Here is a 14,790-nt window from a genome sequence, read left to right on the forward strand (position 1 = left end):
GACACACAAAAAAAATCATTGTGATGTTTTAAAGATTAAATTATATAGAAAAATAATAATTTTGATATATTTTTCAACTGCCATCAGTGCAGTGAAATTTAATTCAGTTGCAAATCCACAGTGCTTAGTCTGTGGTAACACAACCAGCAGCATAAGCACCATTACATTGGTGAGAAATACAATACACAAAAAAGAGAATGGAAGCAAGATAGGAAGCAAATAACAATATTAAGTGTTTTTTCTTCTCAGTATATGATTATGACTTCTATATACATGTTCCTTTTTAGTGTATTAATGACAAATTATTAGGAAGCAGATGGAAATTAAGTAAGTTGGTGACTGCCTTATTTAAAAGAACACATTTTACACATCAAACTTTATTGTTCTTTGCATGCCAATGGTTAATACATTTTCGGGCAGAAAACATTTGCTTTCTTCCTCCTGTGGCCTTGACCCAAAGCGCATTGAAATTGGTGGAATAGTTCTGCTGACTTCAAAGACCTTTAGATCAAGCCTGGTCCCTTCTGTGGTTTACAATTTCATTGTTAAATACCACAGAACAGGAAATATTTGTTTCAAGTTATTTTTCCTTTCATTTGCCATGTTAAAAAAACAGCCTGAATTCAAGATGCCGTGCAAGATACATTGCCCCACGAGTGGTACCAAACCGACAGCAGACAGAGCCCTTAAACAGCTCAGTGGCTCAGGTACAAGTACTTTCTTGCGTTTTGTTTTGGGACAAAGTCCGCTTCTCCCAGGAAACACAGCAGTCTCCCTGCACACAGCTTGCCAGTCTGTGATCTCTGAACTGGAGCAGAGTTGTTGCATCCTCACTCTTGGTCGCCGCATGTCCTCAGCAGATCGTCAGACCAACACCTCTCCAAATACAACACTGAACCTAAGTGTGGGCCTCTGAAAACTCACAGCTCGAGTCTGAGAAAAATACTTACATAAGCACCCTTTCTACCTGTATACCTTTATGGCCAAACTAAGTTGTCGTTCAAAACCTGGGAAAGTCAGAGATGAGACAAACAAACAACTCTACCAAACTCAACACAAGTCCCATCACAACGTGCTTCACAGCCCAGTGGCCCAGTGGCAGTGGACTCTGCCTGTTTCGCTCATGCCTCTTTCAAACAGGGAGCACAAACAGATGGTCAACACAACGTTAAATGACATCAACAAGCAGGAGACTTAAAAGATGACGATGTGTTTTCTGAGAGTGCACGATAACTTCATTGCAACTGTTGCCCTGCTGTTGAGGCTCATCCCATAAACAGGACACTGGACACCTCCATAGTGTGTCCAGTGTACAACTGGATGTACAACTGTTGCAATAATAAACACTCCAAAGCAAGACAGGCTTTTGAAAGGGTTAAAACTCCTTGTACTTCATTGTGGATGCCTTAGGAAGGGGGAAGAAAGCTTCCAAGTGAGGGGCTTGGGAGCCCTCCAAGTGGGTAAGCTCAGTGCTGCTCTGCAGATGGAGGTGGCCAGCAGTGGTGGGATGGACAGGTCACAGCAGGACCCTCCCCTGACACAACCCGGGGCAGGAGAGTTCCTGTCATAGCATGGCAAAGGGCTCAGTTGTTAACCAGCCTGACTTTTGCTTTTAGAGTGGTTATCCCTCTCTTTGTCCTGCCAGGTCTGGCTAAGGCTGGGAGCGCGTACCAGCCGGGCTGCCTCTAAAGAGAGGCACCTGCTCCGAGCTTGATGCGCTCCACAGGGAAACACTGCACATTATCAGGTGCTCCATCCCAAACTACACTCACCCTGTTCATAGCTGCCAGCGGGTGCTGCTTGCTTTATGGTTGATCCCATCTTCTGGGAGGTTCGCTGGCTCCAGAGAACGTGGCAACAGTTTTGTTGTGCTACTGCCATTATGTTGTTGCATTTTTCTGGCTTTGATTTCTCTTTTATCCTGTGAAATCCCAAATAAGCATCCAAAATGCTCAGTTGCTACTATCCTCTGTGTTAATTCTGTTTATGATTTTTCCGTTCCCTGTGGGTGAGATTTAAACATGTTTTAGTCTAAAATTTCAGTGGACTCTGACATCAATATGAGGGACATTTTACATTGTCCCTCCTAGCAAGAGAGGTGGTGTTCAATGTTCAGTTTAGGTGCTGGAAGCTGGAGAGCCTGTACTTCACCCACATCTGAAATGGCTTCCTTCTAAACAATCTTAAACAGCACGAATATCCCTATCAGTGGTCAAATACTTTAGTGCTTCTGCTATCCAAAGTATGTCAGACATCTTTCGTCCACCATCAACAGCACCAGTAGCATCCCTGCTAACACACTAACAACTCTTTTTATCCGTAACTTTTCCTGGAATGCCCTTATAACTGAACTAGAAGGCTCGCAGAACCTTCCTATGAAGAAGTTGACCCTTTTTACTATCGGTCAATTAGAAACAAGTGGGAAATGGAAACGCACAAACTACAGCTGCCCAGATGATCTCCAGTGTGGGTGATTTAAACATTTTCTTCAGAGACCAGCAACCATAGATCCTCTGGAATGGGCTCAGTATTAGTTTTTGAAGCACATTTGAGATGAAAATTATAGACTTAATACAAGGGGGATGATTTCACTGTGATCATGACTCAACAAGGGGCTGATTTAAAAACCAAGAAAATTTATCTTTGGCTCAGCAAGAAATCGATGTTTTTTCCTGGAGATGCAGAACATAAAAGCTTGCATGCACAAAATGAAGGGCTGCTAAAATTAGATGCACTCTTGTGGTTTGGGTAGGCTTCTGGTTATTCCCAGAGACCCAAAGTAGGTCACTCGAAGCTTAACAAAGACATTTCCCTCAGACTTGTTGACATTTTAGAGCTAGTGGAAAAGACCACCTGATGGGAGGATGTTATCAACATGTCACACTTGGGTGTGACAGCTGGGTGCAGGCAGTGTTTCTGCACTGCGAGAGCGTGGCAGTGTCACAACGCCAGGCTTTTTTCGCTTCAATGGAGCTGCCTTAGCAGCTTGTTCTTATCAGCTGTTAGAAGCCACAGGAAAATCAAATTCCCATAAATTTTCATTACAGGGAACAAAAGTAAAAGATCAGTAGAAACCTTTAGCGGGTAACATATCCTGGGGTTTTTAAAGCTTTACAAAGCAACTCCCTGCACAAATCACGGGGCACTATTAAAGAACCACTTTAGGAGAAATATGTGAATCACTCATTGCTCATTAGCTGATCGTGGCTATGACCTCGGCTACAAGATCTTCAGGATCTTTACTGACACCCTAAGAGGGTCTCTGTGCCTTTACCCCCCTCCCTGGTTATTGTCACAGCTGAACAATGACTGTGGTCTTTCAGCTGACCAACGCCTTACTAAAACCGATGCGGTTGGAAATAGATACAAACGTTCTGGCAAGAAAGATCACAAACAAAACAGGATTCTACAGAAAGCAAAATCATTTTTTATGTACTACCTTCTCACCACAAGCAGGGCGCCAGTGGGGAACAGAAGATGCAGTTCCATAAAGAGCTCCAGATGGGGCAAATTTCTTAAAGGTGTGAAGGGCAGCTGCTTTTCAAAAGCATTTTATTGCAGCAGCTCTCCCTCAGAGGTAAGACAGCTCTGCTTTTTATCCTTGAACTAGTCTGTCATTTACCTGGGCACTGGGGCAAAGAGGTGTCAAACTGCCCCTGCCTTCCCTGAAAGCGCTCCATAGCCAGCTTACAAATTACAAGGCAGATTTTTAATTACAAATTACAATCATAGGAGATGAAAGGCCATCGACCCTGTGATGATGTGTGCTCCAGCACACACTGGGGACAGTTTCAAAAAACGGAGGCAACCACCTGGAAGGGGCTGATGAAAAAAGATCAGCTTTATGTTGGCCCAGGGAAATGTTTTTATGGACAGCTAAAGTTGTCGGTACAGGCACACTGGTAGGAGAGTCGCCCATATATGACACATTATCTCAGAAAACATGAAGAAAAACAAAGGCAAACTTAGTAACTAATCAAACTAGTATAAGGAGGAGTTTGTGCCGATTTAAGTAGGTGCATGTGTGGAGAGTAAAGGCAGAAGGTCATCCAAGACGTGCTGCCTGGAGCACTCAAGCCCCATTTGCAAGCTGAGGGCTTGCAAACTTCCACCTATTTTCCTGACCTGTCAGTCTACAAAAGCCACGTGTTATAACTACTTCTGCTCTTTTAACACCCTAGTTATAAAACTGTTGGCAATCTAAATATTTACCAAAGTAGTCACACCTTGGTATGTGACCATGTAATGTAAGAACTGCAAACACGAAAGGTGGATTTATAGTGACTGTAAATTTTTCATTCCATTTCCTGACTTCCAGACATAACGCCCGACCTTTACACCGCGTACTTCCCCTGCTGCTCCTGACAATAGTACTGTACTCCTGGCACCCTTGAACATTCGCACCCAGTTCTTATTTTCATGTGTCTTTTGTGCTCGCTGGCTCTTGATACGGCTTTCTCCGCTAGAGGAGTCTCATTTTGTATGCGATGCTGGGCAGCACGTACATGGCAATCTTGAAATCCCAGTTTTGATCAGGAAGTGCTCTTCGCTTTTGTTGTTAGGAGGTAGTCTCTCTACTCTCTAATAATTTACATGAGTTTTTTCTCATGTTTTCCAGTTTTTCAACACCGTTGCTTTGAATATGGATATAGAATTAGACAAAGTATTTTACAAAGTTTAGAAAGTTTTCAGCAGTGTTGCATAGCAAGATACTACTTTCCCCGTGTTTCCCTTCCCTTCCAAGGCACCGTTTCAGCCTTTTACCTAGAGCAGAGTTCATATGAGCTGTTGATTCACTGTGACCCCACAGTTTTTGAGAGTCATTGTTTTCTGGTCTATATGCCATCACCCTGTCCACGTGATCTCCATCACTTACGCCTTGATAAGTTGCTTTGCATGTCACTGTACAAAATAGTAATTTCTTTGAACACACCCAGACTTACGAGCCTTGCTCTGTACAACTTTCCTCTTCATTGTTTGCCACGTATGTGGGAAGCTGTGACCATTACCACTGTGCCCCTTTTGTAATCATCTTCTTATTTGTGTGGTGGAATTGCCCATCGCATAAAAATGCTGCTCTAAATAACTTCACCTTTGCCAAAGCAGAGTGACAACAGAGTTTATTTACCTACTTCTTTTTTTCCCCATTGCAGTAAGAATAGGAGGAGAAGCTATTTGTTTACTTCTCGAACTATAAATGCATACAAACACACAGAGGGTTTGGAGAACACAGTAACTCAACAGTTTTGTAAGAATCCCTAGATGTCAAATGCCAGAGGCAGCACTTCTGTATTCAAATCAAAAGGATTCAGTATGTGCAGTCATTTGACAAACAAACCTGCAATTAATGCTGCGCACCACAACACCTGGGCTTTTAGCTGAGTCAGGGACCCAAGGCATGGGTCAATCCCACTTTTGATTTCAAGGCGTAAAATAGCTTTGTCTTCCTAGAGAATGAGAAGGAGGTGGGGAGGGGAGAGGTATCTGCATTGAACCAAGCTCTTTCAAGTAACCTGATGTCAGCTTGCCTACAGAAGGAATCGCGGCCAATTAGGCTCCTAATTTAGGCCACCAGCTACATACCGGAATGGTAATCCAGATCCAGCACCCCATACATGCTGAAGAGGGAGAGCTGGACTTCAGTACTGGTACTGGGATCAGTGTCTGCACCCAGGCACCTCAGACTAGAAGAACCACAGAGGAAAGGTGCATCTGCAGTTGTACCCTCAACAGCTTCTGGCACTTGGGCTGCCATTAGGCAGCACTTCTGGCTTGGATTCAGAGCCTGACGTTATAACCTGCATCTGGAGGGTATGTAGGGCGCTGGGGAAGACTGCGGTCACCCTTCTCCCTGGACTATTTCTGATTCACTGATTGCCTACCATGAACTACATAAGTAGTCCTAGGAACAGAAACTGAAGATCCTCCAACTCCCTGTTGATACCCACATGCCACGGCTGAACATTTAGGCCTGCTTTGCTTCTGGCTTTCTACCACGCTTTCCTGGCAGCGCATGATGATGCAGCTTAAGTAGGAACCGGATATTGCTCTGCCCTCAACCAAAAGCCTGGTGGTAAAGCAAGTTCTTCACAGGTGGCAGTTACAGAAGCAAAACCCCAGAGAACAAGCCAGGGCAGTCACTCGGTAGGTGTGCGGTGCTCTGCTGTGCAAGATGGAAAACACCCATATCTCCCAGGCTGGGCAACTTAGCATCTCAGCACGCCTCGCTGGCTGGGCTGGTTAGAGACTTTAGGATGACTAGAGAGAAAAGGATGACTTCTTCCTCAGTGCTGAGGTGCTTGTTAGTGCCAGAAAGCTGTGCCAGTGTCTCCTGAGCCAAGGAATGGGCATTACCGAGTGCATTTAACAGCATGACAGTCTCCTCCTCACATGGCGAGTCCCGAGATTCTCAAATTCTGAGTCCTTCCCCGTAAGCTTAAATTTCAAAGATGCTTTAAGATTTTTTTTTTTTACACTACAGTAATTAAAAAAGCCTGCCTTAGCATATGGAGACAGTATGGCCTTGCCGTACCATGTACGGAGAAAGAGAAAAGCAGGAAATTCACAGCCCTGATGCACTTTACTGCTAGTTTAGTTTTATTTCCCTCAGGGCACTGATCCTTCCAGGTTTTCTTAGTTTTCACTTCCTTGAGATCTGTATCACCCCATTATTAATAAAAAGAATTTGACTGCTCCACCCCTTTCAGGTAAGTGTTGGCCACTTCGATCGTAACAGCTTGATTTCCCTTTTTATCTTTGAAGGGATCATACCTGCGTGCGAAATCCGCTGAAGCTGTAGCTCTTGGGAGTGGCTATGAATGCTACTCACAAGACTCATGCTTTTCTATTTAGAAACTGAGACAAATAATCTTATTTTCTATTGCTTACTATTTGTGTGCAATTGCTCATTGTATTTGTATTTCTTTGAGGCTGTCAGAAAAGACACAAGCCTAATTTATCAGAAGAGCAGAGCTGGGAAACGAAACAGATGTTGAAACCAAATGCTTGAAACAGTCTTCATCAGGAGGATTTTGTTAATTCCTCTCAGGCTTTTGGACTTTACAGCTCTATCAAAACAACATTTTGGTGAAATTCTTGTAACTCTGCATCCATTACCCGGTTTACAGAACGCGCTCTCCCAGAGGAAGCTAGCAAGTGATGCTATCACAAGGAACAGCAGCAAACTAACAACTCTTGGTAAAGCACGTCAGAGCACAGCTTTTTCAGAGCTAATACTGCCACCTCTTACGGAAGTTGCTTGGAATGAGTAAGTCTACTTAACATAGTTGCAACTTAGTATGTGCTTGAGAAGAACCTTTCTTTCACTAACTCCATTAAAATATGTGAACATACATCTCAAATGTTGAGTATTGTCACTTGTGACTTGCAGCATGCAGGCTTCATTTAGATACCATTTTGCTGGAGATTTATGTTACTGAAAATAACTATAAGTATTTATCTGTATTTTTCAACACCTTGTACATCTTCAGCTCCACTATCACAAATCCATTTGCTTTAATGAAAATCTCTCCTGTGTTGCAACAGGCAATCATGAATAGCAAAACAAAGTATTTCAATGAATCTGGATATGTGGTGGGAATCTGGCTGTTCTCCAGTGATACTGTTGTGTTTAAGGTTAACAACTCACACCTAGCAAGCAGGAGATGCACAAATTCCTCATCCTGCTTCATCCCAGAAAAGGCAGCAGAAAGCACGAGTAGTCCAGGTATTGTCAGTATCCCACCCATGGCAGCAGCCAGCACCTGGCAAGGTTTTCAAAAGAAGGAGCAAGCAACAGGTAGTGACAGTTAGTGGGTAAGTTTCTTGTTAACCTTACCAGTTAGCAGTTCATTGCATCCAGCAGAATGAGAGGAAGTGAGAATTCGGTTTATAGCAACAGACTCCGCCAATACTGACATGTTTGGCAGTAGCGGAAGGCACAGGCTAGTCACTAGGCCATCTCCTCCTGCCAAATTTAGGAGACTGCCTCCAAGACAGATATCAAAGAACATAAAAATGAAGCCACTGTGAGGATTTTTAACAAAGCAGAAAACAAAAAAACCCAAAACCATTTTACTTGTTCTCAGGAAAAACTCCACTGCTTTGACCAAAACATAGCTCAGCCTAAGATAAACAACAGCCTATCTGCCCACGTGGTTACAACCAAGAAGAAGGTCCTAATCGTAGCCCTTATCCTGTGGTCTGAAGTAGCTTGCCACCTTTCTCAGATAGCTTCTACAATAAAGACCTTCACAGATAAGTAATTTCCAGGATGATTTATCAAGCTATAAAACATTACCTGTGGTCACCTCTACTACCAATTTGTGCACACTTGACAGTGTTTCCCAATAAGGCAGAAGATTCTGCAGTTAATCTGAGAACCCCCACTAAACTGAAACGAAACAGTTTCTGTGGAAGTCTGTTAAGAAATTGAAAGCTCACGGTGATCTGTTCTTGCAAAGTCTTGAGAGCCACTAACTTTAGACACTTCCATATGAAGTATCATTCTAAACATGGGATGAAGCCAAAACAGTATTCTTGCCCAAGGAGACAAATCTCCTTCCCTTGCAGACAGTCCGTAAGTAGCGAGAGACTGATTTATTTTATCCACCTCGTAACACATCTTCCCTTCTGCCCTCTCATACCCACACATTTAAAATAATAAACAGACATAAACACACTTCTGGTACTTCCTTGCACTGGGAACTTGAGAATGATCCATTGGCCAACATGTTAAATAACCTGTCAAAAGACGGCAAGCTACTTCAGACCTGAAGGTGACCAGCCTGGCCTTTAAAAAGCTATAGGCACTGTTGATGGGCACCACAAGACGGCTAGCACTGTACAGACAAACAGTAGGCTTTGACAGTTAAAATTGCACAAAAAAACTAACTCTACATTGAAATATACAGTTTATTTTCTCAAAGTCAAGCAATACCATTTATCAGTAGGTAAGTGTAAGTGTCAGGCAGGAAAACTGTACATTTTCACTCGGGGCTGCAGGATCCAAACAGTTGGAGAAACACTGTGGAAATCTTTCACTATACAAAGAGATCTAGAATTGAGAACAACACAGGGTGAAGAAACAGCCATCCCCGGGATGTCAAAGGCATAACATTAGCACCATATTTTTTTCAAAAAGCAACAGTATAGCTATTTACAGATTTACATATAACATTGGGAGGCAACCATCTTCAGGTTCCCAGGGTGAGAGATTTCAAGTTTTAAAAAAGGAAAGGAGAGAATGGTGTCTACACAACTGTTCTGTGAAAAGGATAATATATATAGCTTTCACAATATTGCTACCTTTATCAGAAAGATCTAAATCAAAGTACTGTATACAAACACATTGTAATTATATTATTATTCACATTTCACATACACATTTCAGAGTAACCACAATATTTAAAAATTTTAAAATGCCACAGATAAAACAATGCACACTCTTCTCCAAGCTAAAAGACAAGCAAAATTTATTTGGGAATTGTTTAGTTTTGGATTTGTTATGGTTAAGGAGTAAGTTTAAGGACAAAGAGATCACTCGTCCTAGGAACATAGCAGCATATAACTGTGAGATGCCTGAAGACTACAATTCTGATCTAGGAGGAAGAAACTAAGGTCAGCTGTAGGTCTTGTGAAATGATAGCTCCATTTGACCTCAACTGATACACATCAACATAAAGATTTGGTCCAGGTATACAAAGTAGTGCACTGTAAGGGGGGCAACAGTCCTTTTTAATGTTTGCACCTGTCCGTAAAGGAACTGGTTCCAGAAGATTCTTGCTCCCCGGTTCCCCAGCTCACAAGGAATTTGCTAATCAGCACCTCTCCGGTTCTCTCCCCACTGAAGAGAGGATTCAGGTAAGAAGGACAGAACACCTACTGTGAATGCAGCCGCTGCAGGAACAGTGGGAAGAATTTTCTCTCTCTTTCCAACACTTAACTACATGTATTTTCAACCTGCTTAGCTACAGACTGGCATTCACATCAGCCTTGAAAATGGCTTCTTGTTGGGCAACCTGTTTGCCTATGGAGAGATAAATGTCTTCCTTAGTACAATGTAAATGGCATATACACAAAGTCATACAAGACTTTCCTTTGCCTGCAAAACTTTATCTTAGGATAGAACTTGACATTTAGATACTACAGAATTTCTGTAGGTATTTGAGCAAGTTAGTGTAACCTACCGCCGTGCTAAACCAGGAGTTAGGACTGTTTTTTAGAGCTATGGGAAATCATCTGGTATAAGTCAATGGCAGTATTAAGAGAACACAACCAGTAATCTGATACTGTGAACTAGCATCTTCTCATTCATCATTTTGCAATGGAACAACGAAGCAAACAAACCCCACTTATGTTCACAGTTACCAAGCAGAGTTGCTCCGAGTAATGCACAGTATTTACATGGCAGAAGTGTTTATATTGCATTTGGTAGTCTGAGGAAGTGGAAAGAATGTACAGCATTATGTAGGTCAACTTCAATATAACTTATCTGTCTCTATAAAACCATCACAATGTTGAGCATTCAGAAGAAAAGTAGTACTGTCCTTAGCCTACATTTATTTTCACAAAGTGTAGCAGGTTTGGGGGAAGAAGAATAAAAAACATGCACAAAAAGCACAAGAAAGAGCAAATGAGCCTTCTAAATAATTTAGATAGGTGAGAAATGTTTTGAACAAAATCAGCACAGTTCTTCCAGCCTGTTTCTTAAATCAACTTGATGAAGAAAAACACTTGCATTGCAGTAAGAGGATGTACAAATATGTCTTGCAAAATAATTTTTAAAAAATCTTCAGCAAGGTAGCCATTATGTGATTTGCAAGCTGGTTTAAGAAGTGTTTAACTGAGATTGATTTTAAAGTTAATTTCTGCAAGGCGAAAGTGCCATCCTATATACAGTATTACAAAGAAAGTGTCTGATGCCACAGGATCAGAGTGACACTACATTTCAGCAATCTGAATATATTAGCTACAAGATGCACAAGATTCCCCTATTTAATGTGTCTTTAAAAAAAATAAAAAGCCACTAAATTTAGAGTTTCTAAATTTGTGTGCATTCATAAATTGCTGTTGGGTTTCCCAGCAGTCTGTACAGCATCTGAACATAAAGAAAGTATACATACAACCTATTCTAAAAAACATTACTGTTTGCATGCACAACAGCCACAAACTTTCAACTTACTGAGCAGAAATGTTAAAAGTCTATCCTTTTCTGTGGAGCTTTCTGTAAATTAAGCAATGAGAAACAGCTGTAGAGTCCAGCAATAAAAATGTGTTCTAAAAAATTAAATACATCATCCCAAAAAAGAGAGCATTATTGCTGTTGTGAGAGCTATTTTTCTCTTGTGCACTTGTTCCTCTACCGTCCACTCAGACAAGCCAAGATACTAATTTGTATACTTGGAAACTCCCTCATCCCTTCCTTCTTTCCCATTTTTCACATCCTTGGTCAAACTCAGTCCTCTTATTTGAGCCGTTCAGGTTGGAGGCTATCAGTCAGACACTTCAGCTGCTCTTCCCCCAGCTTGATCTTGTCCTCCAGCTCGCGCTGCTCAATGATGAGGGCCGACTTCATTTTTACAAAGTGCTCGTAGTCTGCTAAGTTCTCCTCACTTAAGTAGTTTGCCAAAATGTCAAAAACAATGCGCTCTCGACGATCCAGGTTCTCCTTCAGTTCCTTTGCATCTTCGTGTTGCTGGGTCAGCAGCTTCTGCTTCTCTACCAATGTCCGCTTAGGAGAAAAGAAAAACAGTTAAAAATGTGCAGTGTTAGCCAGGCTGGGACAACACCTTCAGTGTTTAAGGATCAAATCTGTTCTCTCTGCAAAGACAAAGACTTTCCCAAATATTTAGAGAGGTAGAATAAGACTGCTCCTTAAAGTTTATTCTAATAAAATGCATTAACAAACAGGAAAAAAAAAAGTAGTGAATCCATGAAAGATGCATCATTAATTTCTATTGGCCTCAACAGCAAGAAATTCAAAGACTACTTTACTATTTAATAGTTAAAAATAGTTATATAAAATACAGTTGCCTTTGAGAAACATCCAGTTTCTCCAAATTAAGACTTCACTCAGAAACAGCTTATATCTTCAATGCACAGCACCAAACTTGCACACTGAAATAGCTATGGCTAGAGAACCCAGAAACAGACTAATTAATGGAGCAATTTATTCTTACACAGCTCCTGACACTGTGGCATTTCACACTTCTGCTGCAATCCACATGGCTTCTCCATGAGATGTGAAGTTGTCTTAAAACATGAGTAAAAGCTGGGGCAAGACAACAGGAGGGAACAAAAAGTAAAAAACCAACAACTTCATCTTCTGTGAAGGCTGTAAAATTTCTGCTTTGTGTCCTTCACAAGAAACAAAATAAGAAAAAGGGAGGCTGAATGGAGAAACACAAAGAAAGAGGACAGGAGCTATATCCTATTCATGTATATATGAGTAAGAAGGGTGAGGTTCATCTCACCCAAGCTCAGCAGTCTACACAGTAGACAGCCACACCTGAAATCAGTCAGCTACACTTCTTTAGCAGCATATGGAAAGAAACAGGAGCATTATTAATCTGATCAATTTCAAATGTCTGCCTAGAAATGATTGCCTTTTTCCAGCGACTGAGTATGGCTGGCCTACTCATGACATCAAGAATTCCTCTACAGACTTCTGAACTTTATTAAAAAGTGCCCTAAGAGGTACCATTCCGTAACTTTTAGCTTTGCTTCAGAGATGAAGTTTGAGAAGCTGTGTCTTCAAATAAACCACAGTCTGTTCAAATAAATGTGTCCATTTTTTTCATTTGGACTTTGTGTTAGAGCACATATGCTATAATAAACCTAAAGGATTTAAAAATAAGTATTTTTGTAGACTACAAAGTCAAGTCTTTTCAAGATGGAAGTAAGAAACAAACAGACCAGCAAGCTTTAACAGACCGATCTGCCAGAGTCACTCACTCACCCTGTGCTGCCTCTTCTAGAGACAGCACAAAGCTCAGAGGGTGAAACACCTTCAGGCTTGTGCTCTCAATGTACTTAAAATACACAGCCTAGATTAACTCAGGATTCAAGACAGCTATGGAAGACAAGTCACAGCAATCCCACATTATTGGAAGAAACACAGTTTCATCTTCCTTTGAGCTTACGCCAAGGAAAAAACCCCACTGCAAGTTGCAAGCAGAACTATCTGCTGCAAAGAGATGGAAGTACCCTAGCAGACAAGCCCAAACTCCGGAGTGTGGCTAGATTGCTCCCCAGGGCAGCATTTCAGCTTGTGTGTACAATGAGCAGCAGCGGAAGAATTGGACAGAATTAGATGAACACAAGAGGGCATATATCAACCAGATGGCAGCTCAGTTGTAGAGTTACCCACATAACCTAGGGATGAAATAGCTCTGTTCTTCTATTTGTGATCATTGTCAACAGACGCAAGAACAATCAAATGTTTAGTCCTTCATAATAATTCCTGACTTTTAGGTTGTATGGTTTCTTCTTACCAAGCCTACGGTATGACTTTAACATGATCGTGAGTAACCTAACGGTTTAAGGAAAGTAAACACTGCTTCCGTTACGAACTTTACCTGACACCTTAGTACCTCTGCCCCTGTGGAGGTTTAAGGAATACTCAAGAGAAGTGGGATGCAGAATAACTCTTGAATTTGCTTTTACTTCTGCCAAAGACAACTGACACCTGAAAGCCTGTTTTGAAGGGTAAAGTGAAACACACTGTAGCAGGATCAAGACACCATTCTTGAGGAGGTTCTCTGAGCAACGGGTAAATGGCTCACCATGCCTACAGACATAAATGATGTCAGATGTCTTCTCTGACTGTCTTCAACCAACCAAAGCCATGCAGGGTGCAGAAGGTTTTTCTGCGGTTAGCATTGCTCTGAAGCTCTAGCCAAACAGAGCCCACCTGAAGCTCCTCTGGCAGAACCATCTTTGACTTTCTATTATGAGTTTTTCTCAAGAATTATTCACTACTTTGAACCACAGCCATATGAAGAGGAACTCCTTCCATGTATTTGACTTTTCAGCATCCAGTTCCTAAACTACTATCCCTAGTACTTGTCCCTAGTCTTGCAATAACAGATCTTGTGGGTCTAGGCACCTGATCACATCTGTTCACTTGGTTCAGTGCTTTGTGGTTCTCAACACACTGGCTTTGATTGTAATTAATGAGAAGACACTGGTCTCACTGTGTGGAAGGAAGGGGGCTGGTACCTGTCTCAGATGAAGCCCCTTTCAGAAGCTAAAGCTGAAATATCTGATACTGTTTCTTGCAGCAGAAGAGACCTAAGACAGAGCATCTAATAGTCAGAATATTAATTCCGCAGTAATTCTTTGCCTGCTGACAGACTATTTAGAGAGTTTGCTGAGCTGTTGGTGGTACCTAGGAAGTGGAAAACTATCAGAGTGATGTTTATTGGATGGTATCAAATAAAAATTAAAAAAATAAAAAAAATCAATACTCACTAGGGATATGATTCCCAGTGATGGAAGTAACCTCCCCTGTTTTGTTTATAAGATAGATTACTAGTATACCAAATATCATCATATAACCTAAGAAATAACCAAGGAAAACCCAAAAAAGACACGTGCCAGTCTAAATAAAAAAAACTGCACATGCAACCCTACATGCATTGTATTTACAGTCGAAGTACCTGGAGACTTGATCCATCTGAGGAGCATCTCTGACCAACACTTTTAGGTTTATTTCTAATGTTACTATGGCAAGACTTTGGTGTCAATGAGAGGATGAATGGGGATTAAAATATGTTAGGGAATTCTGCC

The 14,790-nt window shown here is 41.5% G+C and overlaps 1 protein-coding gene across 2 annotated transcripts in view; it reads right to left on the bottom strand.

Moving 5' to 3' along the window:
- Positions 1-8,895: 8,895 nt before the first annotated feature.
- Positions 8,896-14,790, bottom strand: part of SHROOM2 (shroom family member 2) — a 128,593-nt gene continuing 122,698 nt past the window's right edge. For both annotated transcript variants that reach the window (XM_040582776.1, XM_040582777.1), the window contains one exon: positions 8,896-11,731. In XM_040582776.1, the coding sequence (XP_040438710.1) occupies positions 11,465-11,731 (267 nt within the window). In that variant the 3' untranslated portion in view covers positions 8,896-11,464. The remainder of the gene's footprint in view (positions 11,732-14,790) is intronic.

Source organism: Falco naumanni, chromosome 2 (genome assembly GCF_017639655.2).
Source record: "Falco naumanni isolate bFalNau1 chromosome 2, bFalNau1.pat, whole genome shotgun sequence".
Taxonomy (NCBI): domain Eukaryota; kingdom Metazoa; phylum Chordata; class Aves; order Falconiformes; family Falconidae; genus Falco; species Falco naumanni.